Source organism: Macrobrachium nipponense, chromosome 6, assembly GCF_015104395.2.
Source record: "Macrobrachium nipponense isolate FS-2020 chromosome 6, ASM1510439v2, whole genome shotgun sequence".
In the NCBI taxonomy this organism is placed as follows: domain Eukaryota; kingdom Metazoa; phylum Arthropoda; class Malacostraca; order Decapoda; family Palaemonidae; genus Macrobrachium; species Macrobrachium nipponense.
The window spans coordinates 126,458,848-126,483,796 of NC_061108.1; the positions used below are offsets into that span (position 1 = coordinate 126,458,848).

Genomic DNA, 24,949 nt, shown 5'->3' on the forward strand with positions numbered 1-24,949 from the left:
ATATAGTATATGTTATATATTTATATTACGAGTATTTAGACGTCACGGTTATCTGAAGGCCTTGAGACATGACAACAGACATAATGGGAAAACAGGCATGATGGTGCAAAGACAATTACATCCACCATTTTGCACTCTCTAATGTCTATCACTGTCCCAGCTCTCACCATTTTTCTCTCACTTTCACCAACCTGGTGACACTCTTTGTGAATTACCGGGAGGGTGAAAGCGCGCTCATGAAAAGCCTTAAGGCATTACCTTGTCCTGGTCCACGGTAATTCAGGTCATTTTCGTAAACTTTGCATCTTTTTCATGCATGTTTTTCTTTCGCACAAAGTTCAAAGTCAATTCATTGAATAAGGTTTAATATACCTCTATTCTTCTACAACTTTACATTCTACTTCTTCTGTCCTCATGATTCTGTTCTATCATTTTACTTGGGTTCCTCTATCTTATATACTTCATCTTCCCTGCAGCGAATAGGCAAAAGGTTCAGTAACCTGATGATTGTGTTCGTCCAGTGAAGTTAAGCAAAGTTGGTTCCGACCAATACTTGGATGGGTGATGTCACTGGTAAAATGAGCTCCATAAACATCAGTAGAGCAAGGTGTACGGGTAGCAACAGCAAGTGAAAAATCTTTATCTTAATGACATTTTTTTTCAGGAATGATTTTGGTAATGGTGTCCCTGTTGATGATTTTAATGGCCACTTTTTGACTGTATAACAAGCACAAATTCAGCTACTGGGCCAAACGTGGGGTGCCATCACCACCCACTACACCTATCTTTGGTCACATGACAGAAATGATGTCCAACAAACAAGGCAGATGGGTTTTTGATACTGAAGTGAGTATCGTGAAAAACAGAAGACTCCTTTTCATCTTACTGTCAACTAGGTTCTTGAATTTCGAATGTATGTCCTTAATTTTAACAATATAAAACTAACTGCCATTGTATGGAACTTCACATAAAACCAATGATGAGTTGCAACTACTAATGTCAATTTTGAAGATTCTTTTCAAACCTTAACAGGTCTACCGGAATTATGACAAGAATGGTCTGGTTGGAACGTATGCTTTCTATTCTCCAGTTCTGTATGCGTGCAATCCAGAGATGATAAAAAATATCCTCATACAAGACTTCGACCACTTCATAGACCAACGAGTAATCAAGTCGCCTTGTGAGAAGGATAAGTATATGAATGAGATGTTGCCCAGTGTCAATGGAGAAAAATGGAAAACACTGCGATTCATCATGACTCCCACATTCACATCTGGAAAAATTAAAAACACGTTTCATCTTGTTTGTGACAGGGCCGATGCCCTTGTGGCATTCAGTCTGGCAAAGGCTTCCAAGCAATCTTCAGTGGACATGAAATTTAATTTTGGAAGATACACAATGGACACCATTGCTTCTTGCGCATTTGGCTTGGAGTGCAATTCACTCGTAGAGGAAGATCCTGAATTTCAAAGAAAGGCAGAGACATTTTTCCATATTGGAATTGGAAGAATTGTCGCATTTGCTCTCATTCTTTTAGCCCCACAACTCTGTAAAATCCTAGGAATGTGTCTATCCTCGGAGATGAACTTCTTCAAGAGCGTTTGTGAAGAAACTTTAGCTTCTAGAAGGAAAGGTTTGAAAAGCGGAGATTTTTTAGATCAACTTTTGGAAGCTCAGGCTGAAGAAGGCTTAACCGACCCAGCTAAAATGCAAGGTAAGCCGAACAGATGATACTAGATGATATATGACTGTACTGCATTATATGAGTGGTGAAAAATCACAATGCCTTGTGAATCGAGAATTCAATATATGAATCTCACGTAGGTTGCAATTATTTTCATAACACTCTACATCTCTGGCAGTTCTTGATGATGACACCATCATATCTCAAAGCTTAATGTTCATCATTGGAGGTTATGACACCACAGCAACAACTCTCGCTTTTACTGGTTATCTGTTGGCAAAGAACCCAGAAGAGCAACAACGCCTTCGCTGAAAACTACAAGACACTGTTGAACAACATGATGGAATCACTTACCAAGGAATTATGGAATCTAAATACTTAGAGGGCATCATACTAGGTAGGCCTTTTAGCAGATACTGTTTCGTAGATATTTTTTAGTATCCTTACAAGATTACTGACTTTCAGTCATGAAAGTGTGTTATAAACTATTAATAAAAATTTTAATTCACTTACCTTATATAAGTCAATCAATTTAGTTTGTAATTACCAATGTCAATTTCAAGTCTTCATAGGCCAAAAAAAAAATGCTGCTGTTACATTTTAGAATTATGATTTCTGTACTTCTTATAAGCACTTACTGTCGTACACTGAAATGCTCTTCGCATGTCTGGCTTCTGAATATCCAAAGGTTGATTTATACTCCTAATAAGAATTTGGGGTCTTAAACCCTAGCTAAGTTAGTCTAAGAGCTTTCAAGTTACCTATCATTCGCCTTCAGAAGCCTGTGTTTGATGTGGTTGTAGTTGCATATTAATTTATAGTCTTTCTCTGATTAATGACTATTTTACCTTCATATCACATCTCCATCACAGTATATATCATTCTCATGCAGGATTGATAGATTTTCCCAGTTTATCAAAAGAAAAGCTCATTTCTTCAGCTCAAGTGGAACTTCTTTACCATGCAGATTTTGCACTGAAAACTGGAGATAGCTTACTAGTATCTCTATTTTCAAAGTATATGGTATTATTAAAACTATTAAAAGTTACATGAAAAATAAAAGATTAAAGGTTGCTCTGTTTGGTGTTCATTTTGATGAAATCATTCACTTTTGAAGCAGTCAATTATAGATAAATGATTTGACAAATGTCCTTTCACTTGAAAGATCCTCTTAGGGCAGTCCCCATGATACATCACGTTCAGGTTACGTTGTTGCAGACTTTGGCACCATTAACCCTGATTTTTCGGCGCCATTACCTGGACTTACGGTGCTTATGACGACGAAACGGCAGTTTTGACGCCATAAGGCGGTTATGACACAGGAACAGAGCTTACGGCATAATTAACAGTGCTGTAAGTGCTATTTATCCCCATTATAATGATGATGTTTCAGGTTACAGCGATCTTCGGCTTACAGCACACCACCAAAGACCAAACCCCTGCTGTAAACTGGAGACTGCCTATGTTGTGATTGCTTTTTATTCCGTCGTACCTTTTTTATTTTAGCTATGGGTGAATCAGGTATACACAAAATAATGCACTTTTGTGCATGTCTTTATGTTCTCATTTGATAAAGCAAAACTCCTCCCCCCCAACCTTATGATACTACCAATAATGAAATATGGGACTCATATTTGACCGACTAATAAATCCTAGGGTACCTGGTGATTGACCTTGAACTCTGCATTAGTCAGCTTTAAATATCTGGTTGAATCTTGATGTCTTTCTCTGGCTCCATAAAAATTATAATAATGGATAACCACCCCTATTTTCATCATCATACTTAATGTCTCTTCTGATTGAGATACAGCAAGACTTCACACATATTTAGGCCACAGTATTTGAAATGTAAAGAAACCAGAAATCACATGAAATCAGCTGACTACTTATCTGGTAGTAGTATTGGTTCAACCCTTATCTTATCTATTATGTCCCACCCACCTCTTAGCCTCAATTCTACCATATTTGCTTCCCATCACTGACAAGCAGCTGTCCAGTGTTTGGTCTGCTGAATTTTTGCAAATTTCGACGAAATTATAACCTCTTACCACAGCATGCATCTTTCTTTTTCAACTTCTGTCCTTGAGACTTTTGTCTGAATAACCCTGGCCCTCTGCTCGTCAATCAAGGAACATTTTTTTTTCTTACAAACAGCTGAACTGATACATAATTCAGTTCTGCTCAAGAGAGCAGTAATTCCTTATGTAAAAGAAAAAACTTTCTCATACTAAGACAATATATCTTGATATTTCATTCGGATAAAAACTAAACCTCTACCAATAACCCTCCTCGTAAATTTTAACATTTCGATCTATTCATACCTTATATGTAGATGTTCTATAGCTCAGGTCATGATGATAACATTCTAAGCAAATTGTGCTGTACACAATCTCAAATTATTCCGTCTTTTGTTAGATTTACTCTTGTGGGCATATCTGAATGCGGTCACTTAACATTGTGAAGTTCAACACCCTTACGAAGTAGTTTCCACCGATTCTATTGTTTACTCTTTTGTGCAATTATATGTTGAAATGCAATGCACCCATTCCCTTTCTAACCAACATTATGGATGCCTAGCATGTGGGATTATTCTTTCAACATTGTCCCTGTAGGTCCTTGTTATATTTTTTATGCTTCTTCCAAAGCCTGTCGGTCGATTAAACTGAAATCCAACTACCCATACTCCAGTCCTTTTCTCTTTTGCAGGTAGTCAATCTGCCTAAAAGTTAACTAAACTGCATTTTCTTTCGGCACAATTTTACCAATGGTTCCCTAAAGATAGTGAATCGAGTCCCGTTCTTTTTTTTATAAACCTATCAGAAAGCTACTTCTTACAAATAACTCTGTGGAAATACGAAATCCTTAAATTTAAATGGTTCTGTGATTGTTTCTTTTCCCCTACTGCTAAGTTTTAGAATTGTCTAAAGAGATGAATTTTTTTCTCTTTCCTCCATATAACCTGCATCTCAGCTGAAAAAGGAAACTTTGCATCGCAATAATGTAGGTACACATTTCGATGTCATTCTGATGCTCTTACAGAAACTCTACCCACTGCTCCACTGTTAGAAAGAAAATGCACCAAGGACTATCAGTAAGTTGAAATCGAGTATTTTATTAAAATTACTTGAAAAATTTGTCACAGATAAATATATTTTGAATCCTATACAAATTGTATTGCTTACGCGCAGTTATTAAAAGCAGTTCTCTTATACTTCAGGCAGCATTTATTTTGAAAAAAGATTTAACTAGAGTTTTCCTTATTTGGTATACTATTACTACTTCCAAAGAATTGGTTACTGTCTATTTCAAGATATCAGTTTGAAAAAACATGTAAAATCATTTACCATATTTTCTTTATAAACAGCTTTCCAGGAACGAATGTGACTGTGCACAAGGGTCAGTACGTTCAAGTGCCTGTCTGGGCTATTCACCATGACGAGAAATACTGGCCAGAGCCAGAAGCCTTCAGACCAGAACGCTTCCTACCAGAAAACAAGAAAAACTTGACAAATTACACAAACTTACATTTTGGACTGGGACCAAGGAATTGCATTGGTAATTATGCCGACTGTTTTATTGTACAGGCTTTAGTGATTGCCCTGGCATTAAATGCCCTATATATATAGGAGGAACTACCAGTTGTAGTATAGAGTTTTGTCCCCTTAAGATTGTAACAAAGCTCTCCCTGTCAAAGACTATTAGCAAAAAGAATGGGAATTCCATACTCAAAGATAATCACTTCGCTATAATACTCTTACTGAAACCAGGAATTCTAACCCGTAATCTTATCGTTATTGTCTCTCGTTCACATATTTCAGCGATGCGTTTTGCCCAGATGGAAGCAAAAGTGGCCATAGCCAAGTTGGTCCTGGCAGCAGACTTGAAAATACCTCCTGGTAAAGAAGAACTCGTCTTGTCAACTGGGGGTTTTCTCTTAAAACCTGCAAAAGAACTTTTCCTTCTTCTTGAACCTTTAAATGAGGAGTGAAAGGCATCTGAATTGGGGCAACGATAGAGCCACAGGGGACTTTGAAGTGTATAATAAATGTGTATAATAATTATATATATATACATATATATATATATATATATATATTATATATATATATATATGATATATATATATACTATATATAATATATATCTTAAGGACATATATGAAAGGTGTAAGACATTCTGAACTCGGACAGTGATGTGGCCACACAACAATTGAAGTAAATACAGGTGAATATATATATATATATATATATATATATATATATATATATATATATATATATATATATATATATATATATAAATATACATATATATATATATATATTATATATATTGCTACTTTCAAAATGCATGTTTCCCCTCTTTGAAATGTCATGTAAGATTGTGCAACCTTTTTTCAGATTCCTAGATAGCTTAGAATAGGATGTTTTAAAATGTGTGTTCAGATTTCGCATTGCATGTTGTAAAAGAATATATATTAACGTATAACGTAAAAAGAGAGAGATTTTTACTTTGTCTTTTGAAACTACGAATGTTTAACTTTTATGTCAACACTTTGAGATTAGAGGAACTCAGAGATCTCCATTTGCTTCCCTATCTGTCAACACATGTGATAGCGAGAGAATTGAGTCTTGCGTTGTTATCAAAACACGTCAATCTTAATTGTTGCCGAGCCTTCGTTTCGATCGAGTAGAGTACGTCTTTTTTTTTTTTTAACAGACTCGTCTTGTACGTGTATGTCTTTGTCAAGTCCCACGTGGGAATTGCACATTTTGTATGTGAGATTGCATCATGATTTATTCAGAAACTTTCTGGAAGCTTTCGTGCCAAGAACGTTTTTTTGTGACATCTGCCCTCTCCAGCTTCCGTAAAGGAAGAGATTCTATTCTATCTTAAGACCTCAAGGCAGTCAGATCTCTCTCTCTCTCGCTCTCTCTCACTCGAAATCATTGAGATTATATTAACGTAACGTAAATTGGTCACTCGTAACTTGTGAGAATTTCATATTTTATATTTCTTAGAGTTTATTTAGTGTTATTTAGTTTCTTTTGTGGAATCTGAACAGACATTATTTTCGTAACGGCGCCTGATTTTGTGAAATTGTGTAAGACAAGACTGCAGCAGAGAAAGAAGTTGGTATACCAAAAAGGTAAAGTGTGTTATATTTTTATTAGTTGCAACTAATAAACGGATAGGAATTGTGTTTAACTAATGATGGATAGGGAGTGTGGTTAACTAATAATTGATAGGAACTGTGGTTAACTAATAACAGATGGTTGTGAAGGTTTGGTAAAAACTGTTGGTTACAGTGTTTTTGAGTGAAAAGATTTACACTTTTACACATTACGTATTTTGTGTTTATGTTTGTTCCATTGTGTGTTCACTATTTCATTTTCTTATTGAAGTGTGTCTTATTTTTTGTATTTTCATTTGCATTCACAATTTAATGGACTTAGTTATTTTCATTGCTTTATCATTGCACATTTAATTAAATTTAACCCCTTTGGTGAATTAATTTGCATTTACTTAGAATTCTTTTCAAGTTTTTATTATTGTTTAGCACTTGTGAATTAATTTCAAATTTTCAATTATTTGCCTAAACACTTTTGAATTTTGATTGAATTAATTTTCTTGAATTTTTGATAAATTAATTTTTTGATTTTTTTAACTTAATTTGTTCCAAGAAATTTATTAAATTTACTTTGTTTTCAATACATTTAATTTTCCCTGATTTGTGAATTTCACTTATAAATTTTGAATTTAATAATCTTAATTTGATTCAAGAATTAATTAAACTTTACTTTGTTTTCAAGTAACAGTAATTTTCCCTGATATTGTGAATTTCACTTATAAATTTTGAATTTAATAATAAAATTTTTGTATTTAAAAATTTTTTATAAGTGTTTTCTTTATCTTACACCAGTATAATTATATTTAATTATGACTATATTTATGTTAGGTAGAAACATAGATAGCGTGGTAATTGATTTGTTTTCCTTCAATTTATTTGAAGTGACTTAGAACCAGGGAAGTACTTAGACTTCTGAAATCAGGGAATTCTTAGACTTTTAAAGTTGTTGATGGAGTGATGCCCTTGTTTAATTTAATTACTTACAAGATTACCTCACACCTGTTTTGATGAACTTAGTCTGATTTTCTGCAATACTGGTAAGTGTTAAGGGATCACTGTTGCCTTTAGAGTATTCAGTCGTTTAAACGTGTTATGAGGGTTCAGGTGTCTGGCTTTTGGTGAGGTAATATTTGATGCAAGGTAACCAGATACTTGGCCCTTCGTAACAATATATATATGTAGAAACACACACACACCCGTATATAAATAGTGTGTGTGCATGTGCAGAATCGTTTGTGTTCTACTATTTTTTTTCATAACTGTAAGGTTATAAAAAATAAATTTTTCCATTTGTACAAGTCTTTCGTTGCTTCATTTTAGAAAAGGCTAAGTAGGATATACCTCCTGACACGAAAACTGCCACATTTTGAATCTGATTCCTTCATTTCCTTGTGAGATACACTCAAGGTTCAACGACAAAACATAACGTGTCAGAACACTGACATGAAAGACTCGAAGTTAGTCTGTTGATGCATTCCAGGTCGTATTTTTTTTTTCTTTTTTAAGAATCTACGAACTAAGTCCCTCACTCACTGACATAGTGGTTTTCTTGCCTTGATGCTCTTATTTATCCTTCAACCCACCCCCCCCCCCTTCCCCAGCCTCTTCCACTATATCCTCCTCCGCCTCCCATTCCATCCCCCAATTTCCAGTGATGGCGAGAGCTTTACTTTTCCAGGGGAAGATAAGATGACGAATCAGCTTCGTTTTCTAATATCAGTTTGGGGGGTGGGGGGGGGGGATCTCTTCCTCTGCCAGCTGGGAGTGGGAAGAGTGGAGTCCTCAATTACTGGCACAATCATATCATCATCATCATCATCATGTGCTCATATGGGTCTGCCCAATAAAGAGAAGCACGCCCATAGGCGACCAGTAAAGTTAACCGCACCCTGATCTGAGCGAGTAAAGATGAAGTAAAAACGAGTGTCTTAAATTATTCATTGAAGTTAGGAATGACAATGAGCAGTTTACTCAGTATTCTCGTTTTCTTGGGGATCTAGAGACGCCTTAGTGGCCTATCAAATGACAAGAGGGAACCACATGAGAGAACAAAGGACCACGCAGGTCATCATCTGCTGGACAACAAACGCGTGGATGGAGAGGAAAGAAGGAAGAATGGGGAATTACATGAAAATTCACAATATATGACAGGGCTTTAACCCAGATAAGATATTCTTCACAAAATCCTGTTGGTATTAATCAGATAGATGTGTTTTACAGCTGATAAGATTTCCTTACTAAAATAATAAACTCTCAAGTTGCAAAGTACTGCCTCATAAACAAGTCACATTTAAAAGTCGTGTACCAAACATATCTTATTCGTGTATGCAAACCACAACTGTTTTGTTAGTTGACAAAGTATTGCATGGATGGCACTGTGAGATTGCGAACCTTATACCTTATTACTGCAAGAGCTTAGTTCCTATAACCTGATATATTAACAATAATATTACAACCAACAGTAAAATAATGGAAAGTCCCTCTTAACAGTAAGCGGCAGGACAGACGTACTCAAGTGATGGAGCATTTCCTGTCGAGATAAAAGCGACAAATTTGCCTGCTGTCGAATGTTTACATTTCAGTCACAAGCTGGTGGTGGGCTTCACCACCATAAGGGAGGTCTAGTGTGAAATCATTATTTTCTGGTGCTTATCTCGTGCTATCGCCTTAAGCGGCAATTGTGTGTGTGTGTGTGTGTCCATTGTGTGTGTGTGTAATGGAAAAGTTTTACCTTCAACGTTATATATCTGAAAATAGGAAGATTTATTGAATTGAAGGAAACTACTGAAGAACTTCTCATATGACTCTCTCTCTCGGAGAATCACTTCAGATTTCAAGGTGAGATTATCGTGGGGAAAGAATATTTAGGAAAATGCAAAGTAAGGAGTCACGACTCACTGGGGAGGGGCCAGGGAGAGCAAAACCGCTTCGGCCAGGTTAGAGAGAGGCGTCCGAGGTCAGGTTAGGTCATGTTCCCTCTGAAACGCCCACTATACCTACAGTAGCCCTGACCTCCCACTCTGCATTTTCTTCAGTCTTTGTAAGAGTCAAGTTACACAATCAATTCAGCCATTCAACCTCAGGAATCGACGTGAATCACCTTTAGAATAATCTACTTACATGAAAGGATATGCTTTACGTTAGATATATCATCTCTGTTTACTGAGCGTTCCTAAAAGGTCATCAAGTATCACTGAAAAGTGTAAAAAGAACGCCTAAATCATATAGGTAAAAGTCATCCTTTAACTCTACGTTGTAACAAATCGTGAAAATTAGTAATCAGCGATATTCAGTATTAGAAAACTCTTGTTATTTTATTACGGAACCAACAGTCAGCTCGAATAGTATCAATCGTTGGTGTTTTAAGGACATCGTCTAATGGCGGATTTGAACCATCACTCGTTACCTTGACCTTGGCAACTGAAAAAAGAATTTCGATGCCCTCTCTTCGCCGCCAACATGAAATCAATTTATCTCATGATTTCTTTTTTAATCCTTAGGCCCAATGGCCATTAAATAGACTAGAGGGGCGCTAGTTCATTTTGTCCCTAAATTATACCCTTTGATCAGTTGCATGAATTACCGGTAATATCTACAAATGTCCTGTTGACCTTCGAGCAGAGGTCATACTTGAAGACAACAAAAAAATGATTGAACAAAGCTCTGTGAACTCTCAGTTCAAAATCACCTCTGGTTACCTGCATCTTGAGGCTTGATATCGCTCTCATGGCAGAGTTTTGACACTCACACACACACACACACAAATGATTTGGGCATGCAGACCCATTTTTTCTCTCCCGAAAAAAAGTTTATTTGACCCAGTTATGAAGTTGCGTGTCTGGCTGACCTCCTCTTTTTTTTTTTTTTCCTTTTTTTTACCCCTAGGCTGAGTGAGTTGGGTATGATTACATGGCTTACTGATTCAAGTGACAGCTTTCGAATTAATGTCAAAACGGGAGTTATTTATGAGATAATTATCTTTGAGGAAAGCTAAGGCTGTAAGCAAACATTTCCTCGTCACGATTACAATATAATACAACAATACAATACAATGCATAAACGCAGGGAAAGAAAAGAGAGAGAACAAATTCCGTCTCCATTTATAATGGGTCAGCTTGAGTTTTATAAGGCTCCATCAATAGGAACGTAAGATATATATATATATATATATATATATATATATATATATATATATATATATATATATATATATATATATATATATCTTACGTTCCTATTGATGGAGCCTAATAAAACTCAAGCTGACGCTTTATAAATGGAGACAATTTTTTTTCTCTCTTTCCTTTCCCTGCGTGTATGCATTATATGTATTGTTGTATTATATAATATGACGAGGAAATGTTTGCTTATAGCCTTCGTTCTCCTCAAAGATAATTACCTCACAAATAACTTCCTGTTTTGACATTAATTCGAAAGCTGTCCAACTTGAATCAGTAAGCCATGTAATCATAACCAGCTCACTCAGCCTAGGGGTAAAAAAAAGGAAAAAAAAAAAAAAAAAAGAGGAGGAGGAGGTCAGCCAGACACGCAACTTCATAACTGGGTCAAATAAACTTTTTTTTCGGAGAGAAAAAATGGGTCTGCATGCCCAAATCATTTGTGTGTGTGTGTGTGAGTGTCAAAACTCTGCCATGAGAGCGATATCAAGCCTCAAGATGCAGGTAACCAGAGGTGATTTTGAACTGAGAGTTCACAGAGCTTTGTTCAATCATTTTTTTGTTGTCTTCAAGTATGACCTCTGCTCGAAAGTCAACAGACATTTGTAGATATTACCGGTAATTCATGCAACTGATCAAAGGTATAATTTAGGGACAAAATGAACTAGCGCCTCTCTAGTCTATTTAATGGCCATTGGGCCTAAGGATTAAAAAAGAAATCATGAGATAAATTGATTTCATGTTGGCGGCGAAGAGAGGGCATCGAAATTCTTTTTTCAGTTGCCAAGGTCAAGGTAACGAGTGATGGTTCAAATCCGCCATTAGACGATCTCCTTAAAACACCAACGATTTGATTGATACTATTCGAGCTGCCTGTTGGTTCCGTAATAAAATAACGAGAAGTTTCTAATACTATATATATATATATATATATATATATATATATATATATATATATATATATATATATATATATATATATATATATACGTAAGTTAGTTTCTATGTTTATTTTATATTACATCGTTTCCATTGTAATTACTAGGACTACATTATAGTCCTTATTGCATTTTGGATACGAAAATATTAAATTTCCCAAAATCAGTTGTATTATTCATGCGTCTGGCAGTCCCTCTTGGTCTCTTTTAGCGTAACTCGATGCATGTGGGCGTGGCCACGATCTGGGCCTCTAGGGACTCGGGTAGGGCTTCGTGGGTTGGGGGGGAGGGCGGAGATTAAGTTTCAGTTTCAGTTGATACATTACATAGTTTGGTGCGTGCATGGTTTTGTTTGTTTCTTTCAGTAATTTTTTCCCTATTTTCTCTGTGTTCTTATGAATATGTTTGTGTTTTATCATGATACCAAAGCGTAATGTTCAATATTATAAACAAAGGATCTCTGATCTAAAGAATGTTTTAGAGAAGAAAACGAATTTATTAGGAAAACTTTTTTCGCCTTCCTTCATTTGAGACGGAGGAGGAAGAGATGATTCTCGCAAAGTTATTGTTGTTGTTGTTATTCACGCATAATTAGTTATTGTTTTTGTGAGCATTCAGGCATAATTTGTTACTGTTTTGAACATTCAGGTTTAATTTGTTGTTGTTGTGAACATTCAGGGATAATTTATTGATGTTGTGAACATTCAGGCATAATTTGCTGCTGTTGTGTTGTTGTTGTGAACATTCAGGTATAATTTGTTGTTGTTGGTGTTGTTGTGAACATTCAGGTATAATTTGTTGTTGCTGTTGTTGTTGTGAACATTCAGGTATAATTTTTTGTTGTTGGTGTTGTTGAGAACATTCAGGGTCAATTTGTTGTTGTTGTTGTTGTTGTGAAAATTCAGGCATAATTGGCTGTTTTTCTTCTTGTCCTTCTTGTTGATACAGTGAACATTTATGAATAATTTGTTGTTGTTACAGGAATATAATCTTGAGTTTTTTTAAGGAAAAGTTTTTTTTTAATTAACGGTGTGCCAGGCATTTTCCCTCAATTCTCATCCAATACATATATTTTTAGATTGATATTAAATCATATTTTGGGGTTAATAATACGTAGGCTACTCTGAACTTTGCAAGTTGAAAATTATTTGGTAAATTGAAAGTTTATGTAAGTAAGAACTGATAGCTATAATCCTTTCGTATTAACAGAAAATGTGATCATTATAATTTTTATCTTTTTAAACAACACACCTCTATAAGACAACTCATCATTGTATCGACCTAAAATGAGCTAAAATAACATAAAATAAAAAACAAAGTCATTGAAGAGGATGTGTATAGATGTTGAGGTGGGTGAATAAAGAAGTAATACTTAATACTTAATATTTTGATTTTGCTTTTAAATGCATTGTCCAATACGCTTTCCCTAGCAGTTTCAATTACCTAAAACTCTGGAGCTTCCGGGGGATTCGGACCCGTGGACACCCCCCCCCCCCCCCCCCTGGAAACCCACCTGAAAGACACTCCGCTTGCTTTGCTCGCTAAGCTTACCACGTCACAAAAATAGGGCAGCTCAAAGGGCCGGGTGGCGGTATACACACACACACACACACACACACACACACATATATATATATATATATATATATATATATATATATATATAATATATATATATATATAAAGGTATAAGCCACGAAGGAAAAATAAACAACGGACGTTCAGTCGTAAGATCTTGCAGAAACTCCGTTGCTTATTTTTCCTTCGTGGCTTATACCTTTATTTATAGATTTATCACGTTCCAAACTTTCGTGATTCAGTTATATATATATATATATATATATATACATGCAATACAATGCAATCACACATGACTTGTGTGTGTGTGTATATATATGCAATACAATGCAATACACACATGAACTTGTATATATATATACACACACACGTAAATACGTACATATGTGCGTAATAGTGTCGAGGAAATGTTTGTTGAACAGTCATCATACGCAGTGTACAGTATGTATATAGATACAGAAGGCCTCGTGGTCCAACCAACAGCATCCTACACCTCTGAGAACTCAATCTACCTAAGTAAATGGCGTACCAGGTAGTTGAGCGGCTGTGGTGGTCGCGGCGAGGGAGGCCTGTGACTTGCAACCTCACCTTATATATATATATATATATATATATATATATATATATATATATATATATATATATCAGGGTTGGCAAAAACCAATGTTTTTTGTTTGATTTAAAACCATGAAATATGTTTCTTTACGGATTTTTCATTTTTTTGTGCTACTAGATATGGTTTTTTTATGGGTTTATTTCATTTTTGTGCTACCCAGTATAAAACTAAAGCAATTTTAATGATAATCACACAATTCTGTGGCCCTATATGTATTTGACATACAAGTATGATGTATCCATACACTTTAAGAAGGATTAACAAAATTTAATAGTTCCATTATCTGTATGGCCAAAATTAACAATCTCCATATATATATCTCTCTTAAAACACTATGGTTGAAAGTCCAAATTTTTGGTTTAATGCAATACTTCAAACAACTGCATATAAGAGAGAGAGAGAGAGAGAGAGAGAGAGAGAGAGAGAGAGAGAGAGAGAGAGAGAGATGCTTTAGTTTTGTGGATATGTCATGTCTAATACCTGTATCTGGTTTGTTTACAAGTTTGGATATGATTGAGTCAAATATCAAGTTACCAATTTACCATTTTAAGGGTTATATTTTTATTAATGAACTTTTCTGACTTTCTATATTCAAAATGGTTTTTATTTATTACATCTAAAAAAAAAATAAATACCAGATTTAAATAACCGATTATATGATTACATGATCATGGTCATTTAATCATAAATATGGCTAGTTGGCAACTGCAAGAACACTGCCAAGCTAGTGCTATCTGGCATAGTGGCATGTTACTCTAGTCATGGTAGGCTACAATCACTCTCTGGTTGTTTTTCAATAATGTGCATGACTGCAAGTGGTCATAGTGCTGAAAATAACTAATCAACATGACAGGTACAAAAGCAGACATCATTTGGAAATTTTATGAAAAAAAGTGGTGGAAGGCAGAAAGGGTTGTAGAGCTATTTGCAAAAAATGCCACAAAGCAATGGCAGGGCAAATAGCAAGAATTGAAGGCTCATTACAGTAATTGTGTTGCCTTGGAAACTGGCGATGAAATTGGTAAGTAAATGTGTTATGGAAAGATGTTATGCTTCTTTTAATTATGCTAGACTAGGAAACAGAAATTGAGTTAACTTTAAAACAACATATTCCATAGCCTTTTTCAAGTTAAATTTCAAGCAAAACTGTTACATGTTGATTACCATTGAAGCATATACCTCTCATGACAATTTCCGATGCTGATGAGCCAGAAGAGCAAGAAATTGGAAGCCTTAGAAATCCAGAACCACCAGATACTGAAATTGTTTCAAGTTCTAGTTCGGTATCTCAGTTAGGCCTAACTAGAAGTTCCTCTGCCCCTTGCACCAGTACACAAATGATTATTGATAGCTCTAGTTTGAGACTTTCTTACAAGTCTGATAAAAACTTGAAAAGATCAGCTGAATCCAAGGAACAGGTAAAATTAAACAGAAAAATAGAAGGACACCAACTAGACAGATATTTTATAAAGACAAGTGAAAAAGAAAAACAAAGTTTTGATAAGCAGCTAGCTAGATATTTATATGCAACAAATAGTAGTTTAAAACAGTAGAGAACCCTCGGTTTCTAAAATTTGTTGAAATGATACGCGCAGGATACAAAGTACCTACAAGGAAGCAAATTGGTGAAACAAGTTTGAATGAAGTTTATGATGAGGAGATCACTAAAGGGAAACTTCTTTTGAAAGGTCAAATTGTTTTAATGGATTTAGATGGATGGAGCAATATCCATAATGAGCCAGTTGTGTGTGTGTCAGTTATCGATGAAAATTCAGAGTTTCTTGGTTAAGACTGTTGATACGTCTGGTCAAAAGCATGATATAACATACTTAACTAGTCTTGCTACCAAAGTAATAAAGGAAGCATCGCAGGAGTTTGATGTAGGGGTGGGCAGTTTTGTAACAGACAATGCTGCTAATATGAAAGCCATGAGGAAACAACTTAAAAATGAGTTTGGCTGTAGCATTGCAACCTATGGGTGTTCTTCACACATTGCTAACTTATTAGCTCATGATTTAGATATACCAAATGTAAAATCCCATGTGGTACAAATTATAAAGTATGTCAGGAATACTCCTCTTCCTGCAGCAAGATACAACGAAGCAGGTGGTAAAAGGCTGATAATGCCCGTTGAAACAAGGTGGAAATCTGTGTATGAGTTTGGAATCCTCTCTTCAAAACTGGCCAATCTTGGCATCCATTGCTCTAGATGAACCCATTGCTTCAAAGATTATGAACATGAACATTAAAAGCAATGCAAAAGATTTAGCCAACCGACTTACACCTGTATCTACTGCCCTATCTAATTTACAAAGTGACAAGTGTAAAAGAAGCGATGGAGTGAAGATTTGGAAAAACCTTGTCCTTGAACTCAAACAAATACTTCCTGAAAAAGAAAGTCAAGAAAAGATATGATCAAGCAATTACAGATTATCATCTTCTTGCTTACTTACTGGATCCCCATTTCCAAAAGGACGTGGAAAACATGCCAGAAGATGAAGAGTCTAAAGCAATGTCTTTAGCAGAAGAGGAATACCCAGAAGTGATACCAATTATACTTAAAATGAAAGCTAAAGCATTTCCTTTCGACAAAGCCTACTTGTTTGAGTCTTCAGTCATTTCTCATCTTACCCCCTTGCTCCTGGTGGCGTGCATTAAAAGCCAAAATTGATATCAGTGTGATAGAAGATATCTGTGGTTTGCTTAATGGAGTTGCTTCAAGTGCAAGCTTTGAGAGAATCTTTTCTACTTTTGGTTTGGTACACTCCAAACTCAGAAACAGACTGGGAATCGAAAAGGCCGGGAAGTTGGTTTTTTTACACAAAGTTTTAAACAAAGACTATAATGTAGATGAAACAGACTAGTTTTTTCATGTTTTGTAGTGTTTGCATTTCCAGTGTTGATCAAGTTACCTTGACATTGAAATTTTTACTTTATAAACCAATTTTGTCTGAAAAATTATGCATGGTCAGAGGCTAGGATTTGGGTGAAAGACAATTTATTTTTCTATGTATTACAGTATTTATATTATTAATGTATTATTTATTATTATTATTTTATTATTTTATTACAATTAATTGATATTATTATTATTATTATTAATTAGTATTATTATTATATTATATTATTATTATTATATATATGATTATTATTATTATTATTATTATTATTATATATTATTATTATTATATTAGTATTATTATTCTTTGAAATTGTAGTTTGATTTTTTTTAACAACTGCTAACATTTGTGGTTATCACCACCAAATGGTGTTTATTTTTGAAAATTTTTCTTTTATTTGAATGTCTTTTTCACCTATTTCAACTTGAAATGAATAATTGCTCTCTCTCTGAAGCTATGATTAACATGATTGTTTCTTTTTATATAACTAACCCCTCCCCCCTTTTTTTTTATCAAAGATATAAAATAATTTACAAATTTCTTTCAACCTAATTATCTGAGGTTTACCAATTGTATGAATATGTTCAGTTACATCAAATGTTATATTATGGCACGGTAACACAAATATACTGTAAGATAGTTACAATTCAGGATGTTTTAGTAGGCTAAACAAGTAAACATTAACATTGCCAATTTTATCTGAAAACCCAAGTAACTGATAAAACCACCAAAAGTTGCCAAAAATATTTATTACCTAAAATAAAAGTTATAAAGGAAACATGAAGACCAAAAAATAAAAAGAAAATAAAAACCATGGTTTTTTTATTGGCTGGTTTAAACCATGGTTTAAGCCGCCAACCCTGAGATATATATATATATATATATATATATATATATATATATATACATATATATATATATATGTATATATATATATATAAAGTATTTATATATTACTTACATGTATAAATAATATACATGCATTAAGCTATAAACGTCCTTTAATATCCAATTCTCTCTACCTCGGAATTAATATATTTTCATATATACGTTAACTGAAGGGGAATTTTTTAGTTGATAATAATTTCGTCCACTCCTGGATTCTAACCAGTGGACAGAGGAGAAATAAGAACATCAGTGAAGTTACCGACTCGGCCAATAAGTGAAGTCCTGATTTCTCCTCTGTGTGCTGGTTCGAATCCACGAGAGGACGAAATTATTATCAACTAAAAAAAAATTCCCCTTCGGTTAACATATACATGAAAATATATTAATTCCGAGGTAGAGCGAATTATCCATTAAAGGACATTTATAGCTTAATGCATTTATATGAATCACGGTGACGTGATAAAAATTCATATAATATACATATATACGCTTTTTATGTGGATACATATACCGGATTATGTTATAGCATACATAATTATATATAGAATATATATATATATATAATATATATCTATATATATATATATATATATAAATAATATATTATATATATTAGGTTATATAATAATATGAAGATATTAGAGTAAAAGAAAACATTCATATACATATATATATCTATATATATATAATATATATGCTTTTTACGTGGATACATATACTTGATGTATATAGGCATACATAAATTTATATATATATATATATATATATATATATATATATATATAGATTGCAACAAATCACTGTAGACGTGTGATGATCATATATGCATACAGCCAGGAGAAGGGTGAAATGAAATGACTTGAACCGAGCGCTTTCATGTATTTCTACACCTCATCAGGGTTCAGGTACAAGTGCCAAGAAAACAAATACAGAGTCACAAGAAGACTTCGTGGCAAGACAAATGATGCTAAAAAACAAACAACGCTAACAACTACCAGACAGTCCTAATACTTAATAGCCTACTTGTTTTAGAATACCCTTCGTTAAAATCTCATCAACTTTGTACAAACCTAGGCTGATATTCAATAAATTATCACAGTCTTGTTTAATTATACATGATTCTATTAAATTTCTTTTCTCCAAATCTCTACAAAACATAATTTCCTTTGAGTCTGTCCAGTTAATACCATGATCACTATTATTCATATGCACAAATAATGCATTTGGCATATTACCAGTTCTTACATTATATTTGTGCTGTTTTAATCGAACTGCCAATGTCTTTCCACTTTGTCCCACGTAAGTTTTATTACAATTTCTACACGGAATCTTATAAATACAACCTGTTTCATTTCCAAATGAATTTCTGATCAGCATGTTTCTAATAGTTCCTAGAGTTTTGAACACAACATTAATACCTAGTGGTTTGACTTGTCTCGGGATGTTATTAAAGCAAGTATAAAAAGGAAGCACTAAAAGATTTTTGTTTCGAACTTTTCAGTTTTTGTCAATCCATAAAACGTTTTTCGTGCCTTACAATAGGTGCTTTCAATAAAACTGTTTGGGTACCTCAAATTGCCAGCAATTTCACGTATCTTGTTAATTTCATGATCTAAAAATTCGGGGCTGCTGACCCGCAGGGCCCTTAAAAACATAGTAGAAAAAACAGCAGTCTTAGTTCCAAATGGATGGTTTGAATAAAAATGTACATAAGAACAGATATTTGTGGGTTTCCTATACACAAAAAATTTGAACTTTCTATCAAATCTATGTACCAACACATCTGAAAATGGCAATTTTCCTTCTTCTTCTCTCTCAAGGGTGAACTTTATGAAGGCACTAGTGCATTTAGTCTACTAAGAAAGTTGTTTACGTTCTTTTTCACTGGCCATGAACAAAAGATGTCATTCACATATCTTATCCATAACACACCTCTTGGCAATAAGTTCGGTAAATATTTTCTTTCAAAAAACTCCATATATAGATTGCAAAGTATAGGAGAAAGAGGGTTTCCCATGGCCATACCGAATTTCTGTTCATAATAATTACCATTAAAAGTAAACTTGCAACCTTTGATACACAATTTTATAAGTTCTATTAAAGTTTTGTGTGGCAATATGAACACATGTTTTTCCATCTCATCCTCCAGAAACTCTAACAAGTCATCTATAGATGACCTGTTAGAGTTTCTGGAGGATGAGATGAAAAAACATGTGTTCATAGATTTAATAGAAAGTTCAAATTTTTCTGTGTATAGGAAACCCACAAATATCTGTTCTTATGTACATTTTTATTCAAACCATCCTTTTGGAACAAAGGCTGCTGTTTTTTCTACTATGTTTTTAAGGGCCCTGCGGGTCAGCAGCCCCGAATTTTTAGATCATGAAATTAACAAGATACGTGAAATTGCTGGCAATTTGAGGTACCCAAACAGTTTTATTGAAAGCACCTATTGTAAGGCACGAAAAACGTTTTATGGATTGACAAAAACTGAAAAGTTCGAAACAAAAATCTTTTAGTGCTTCCTTTTTATACTTGCTTTAATAACATCCCGAGACAAGTCAAACCACTAGGTATTAATGTTGTGTTCAAAACTCTAGGAACTATTAGAAACATGCTGATCAGAAATTCATTTGGAAATGAAACAGGTTGTATTTATAAGATTCCGTGTAGAAATTGTAATAAAACTTACGTGGGACAAAGTGGAAAGACATTGGCAGTTCGATTAAAACAGAATAAATATAATGTAAGAACTGGTAATATGCCAAATGCATTATTTGTGCATATGAATAATAGTGATCATGGTATTAACTGGACAGACTCAAAGGAAATTATGTTTTGTAGAGATTTGGAGAAAAGAAATTTAATAGAATCATGTATAATTAAACAAGACTGTGATAATTTATTGAATATCAGCCTAGGTTTGTACAAAAGTTGATGAGATTTTAACGAAGGGTATTCTAAAACATAGTAAGGCTATTAAGTATTAGGACTGTCTGGTAGTTGTTAGCGTTGTTTGTTTTTTAGCATCATTTGTCTTGCTACGAAGTCTTCTTGTAACTCTGTATTTGTTTTCTTGGCACTTGTACCTGAACCCTGATGAGGTGTAGAAATACATGAAAGCGCTCGGTTCAAGTCATTTCATTTCACCCTTCTCCTGGCTGTATGCATATATATATATATATATATATATATATATATATATATATATATATATATATATATATGAAGATATTAGAGTAAAAGACATTCATATACATATATACATATAAACTGCACACGTGCATGAATGAATGGACTTACTTGACATGTATACATACCAATGACCCTAATGAATACCCTGCTTCCAAAGCCAGAGAAAGCATGGACGCAATACTGTGCTTTCCCGCGGTCACGCCCTTCAACCCGCACGACGGAACCCTGAGAATAACAGACAAGAACGTCTCCGAATTCTCCACTCTCCCGAGGAACAGGAACCTCCGGAGGATCCGAGTCGAAGTCCGAAGCAACCCCCTATACGTTTACGAGCTCGAGAGGCTCCTGGTCACATCCTCCTCTAGGAGAATGAGGGTGGATGACCTCTCCTTCGAGGAGCTGTTTCGTCATCCGGATGACATCCAGAGGTCTGTGCTCCTCCAGCCGCTGCGGGAGGTCCTGACCAGGTTGGTGTTCTGTGTCCTTTTTTTTTTTATTTTTTATTTTTTATTTACTTAATTTTTTTTTCATGTTTTTACGGTGATGCCCAAAGGAGCTTGTACTAAAGCCCTTGGTGGTCACTCTCTAAGAACGATCCTTCACTTCTTTTCCTGAGCGAAAACCCTAAAGTATTCCCCATCGGTTTTCTTCATTCTCTCTTTCTCAATTCGAGAACTAAACTAATGGCTGCCTCTTCACTATTTCTCAAACAGATGCAGCGTGCGATATTACATGGGGCAGTTGGATAAAACTTTCTTCATCCCAGATACGATGGAAATATTGTGCGCAAGTGTCCCTGATAATGATGCCTTTCAACCTCTTAAGAAGGCTATTGCCAACGGGAGACACCACTTGGGATTCCTATGTAAGTTTGAGGGGCTTGTTGTGATGTTCGCTTAGTAGCTATATATATTATGAATGAGAATAATTTCCATTTTATGGACAAAATATTTTATAACGTATTGATGAAATGTGTTATTGCTATAAATCAAAAACTACTGTTTTGTGCAAACCAAAGATAAATAATGTATTACAACATATGTAATGTTTTGTCAATAAAGAATAATAATAATAATAATAATAATAATAATAATAATAATAATAATAATATAATAATAATAATAATAATAATAATAGACTATAAGAAAGCCTTCGACATGATACCACACACATGGCTAATAGAATGCCTGAAAATATATGGGGCAGAGGAAAATACCATCAGCTTCCTCAAAAATACAATGCGCAACTGGAATACAATACTTACAAGCTCTGGAATAAGACTAGCAGAGGTTAATATCAGGAGAGGGATCTTCCAGGGCGACTCACTGTCCCCACTACTCTTCGTAGTAGCCATGATTCCCTTGACAAAAGTACTACAGAAGATGGATGCCGGGTACCAACTCAAGAAAAGAGGCAACAGAATCAACCATCTGATGTTCATGGACGACATCAAGCTGTATGGTAAGAGCATCAAGGAAATAGATACCCTAATCCAGACTGTAAGGATTGTATCTGGGGGACATCCAGGATGGAGTTTGGAATAGAAAAAAATGCGCCTTAGTCAACATACAAAAGGCAAAGTAACGAGAACTGAAGGGATAAAGCTACCAGATGGGAGCAACATCAAACACATAGATGAGACAGGATACAAATACCTGGGAATAATGAAGGAGGAGATATAAAACACCAAGAGATGAAGGACACGATCAGGAAAGAATATATGCAGAGACTCAAGGCGATACTCAAGTCAAAACTCAACGCCGGAAATATGATAAAAGCCATAAACACATGGGCAGTGCCAGTAATCAGATACAGCGCAGGAATAGTGGAATGGACGAAGGCAGAACTCCGCAGCATAGATCAGAAAACCAGGAAACATATGACAATACACAAAGCACTACACCCAAGAGCAAATACGGACAGACTATACATAACACGAAAGGAAGGAGGGAGAGGACTACTAAGTATAGAGGACTGCGTCAACATCGAAAACAGAGCACTGGGGCAATATCTGAAAACCAGTGAAGACGAGTGGCTAAAGAGTGCATGGGAAGAAGGACTAATAAAAGTAGACGAAGACTCAGAAATATACAGAGACAGGAGAATGACAGACAGAACAGAGGACTGGCACAACAAACCAATGCACGGACAATACATGAGACAGACTAAAGAACTAGCCAGCGATGACAATTGGCAATGGCTACAGAGGGGAGAGCTAAAGAAGGAAACTGAAGGAATGATAACAGCGGCACAAGATCAGGCCCTAAGAACCAGATATGTTCAAAGAACGATAGACGGAAATAACATCTCTCCCCTATGTACGAAGTGCAATACGAAAAATGAAACCAAAAACCACATAGCAAGCGAATGCCCGGCACTTGCACAGAACCAGTACAAAAAGAGGCATGATTCAGTGGCAAAAGCCCTCCACTGGAGCCTGTGCAAGAAACATCAGCTACCTTGCAGTAATAAGTGGTACGAGCACCAACCTGAGGGAGTGATAGAAAACGATCAGGCAAAGATCCTCTGGGACTATGGTATCAGAACGGATAGGGTGATACGTGCAAATAGACCAGACATAACGTTGATTGACAAAGTCAAGAAGAAGTATCACTCATTGATGTCGCAATACCATGGGACACCAGAGTTGAAGAGAAAGAGAGGGAAAAAATGGATAAGTATCAAGATCTGAAAATAGAAATTAAGTAAGGATATGGGATATGCCAGTGGAAATCGTACCCATAATCATAGGAGCACTAGGCACGATCCCAAGATTCCTGAAAAGGAATCTAGAAAAACTAGACGCTGAAGTAGCTCCAGGACTCATGCAGAAGTGTGATCCTTGAAACGGCGCACATAGTAAGAAAAGTGATGACTCCTAAGGAGGCAGGATGCAACCCGGAACCCCACACTATAAATACCACCCAGTCGAATTGGAGGACTGTGAAATGAGCAAAAAATATATATAATATACTATATATATATATAATATAATAATAATAATAAGAATAATAATATAATAATAATATTAATAATAATAAGCTATACCGACACACATTCTCTATATGCAGTAAAATGATGTACAATATCAGTCTCCTTTAGGTCGCTTCATAGGAATCCATGAGCCTTACGCATAATAAAATTAATTAAAAAATACTCATAGTATCACGAGTCTTGAAATGGAGAAACAATAACCCAGTTTGTTTTATATGTACATATATGTAAAGATAAATCTTTACAGCTTTCTAAAGACATTTATCTTCGGTCTTTGGTCTTGCTTATGTTCTTGTGTGTGTGTGTTTTTATTCTGTAATGTAATTTGTGAATGTTATTGAATTTTAGAGTAATTTTTAAAAGTAATTTTATTCATTATCAAACAGATGCCCTGAGTATGTATATGTATATATACACAACTGTGGATTTGTTTCTCCAATAACAATAATATTAATGTTCTAAGGGGTCTACAATAATAAAAACTTTATAAGTTCGTGCATAATTTATAAACACTTTGTAAAAGCTTTCGAACCCTTCCCTGGGTTCATCTTCAGTCCAAAAGATGGACTGAAGATGAACCCAGGGAAGGGTTCGAAAGCTTTCTGTAAAGTCTTCAAAATTATACACGGACTTTTAACATTTTTATTATTGTGGACCCCTTAGAACATTGGATATACTCTCGTGATAGAGAGTTTTTCCCAAATAATATTAATGTTGATGCTCAACAAACATTGATAGCTTTATTTATTATTGATGTTTCCGCTCTAGTTCTATGATGACACTTTATTCTATTCTCCGTGTAGTCTTTCAAAGAGGCAGATTACCCTTGAAGCTCTAGGCTGTTTCA

General features: G+C 34.9%; 1 protein-coding gene and 1 pseudogene across 3 annotated transcripts in view; both read left to right on the forward strand.

Annotated features, from left to right (window-relative positions):
- The first annotated feature begins 489 nt into the window (after positions 1-489).
- On the forward strand, positions 490-5,716 carry LOC135216632 (cytochrome P450 9e2-like; annotated as a pseudogene).
- A 3,489-nt stretch (positions 5,717-9,205) lies between these two features.
- Positions 9,206-24,949, forward strand: part of LOC135216155 (uncharacterized) — a 22,338-nt gene continuing 6,594 nt past the window's right edge. Inside the window, exons 1-3 of one of the 3 annotated variants that reach the window (XM_064251267.1) lie at positions 9,206-9,460; positions 21,266-21,575; positions 21,822-21,973. In XM_064251267.1, coding sequence (XP_064107337.1) covers positions 21,277-21,575; positions 21,822-21,973 — 451 coding nt within the window. In that variant the 5' untranslated portion in view covers positions 9,206-9,460; positions 21,266-21,276. Of the gene's footprint in view, positions 9,654-21,265; positions 21,576-21,821; positions 21,974-24,949 lie in introns of all 3 variants that reach the window. The other 2 variants (XM_064251265.1, XM_064251266.1) reach the window with 2 other exon arrangements.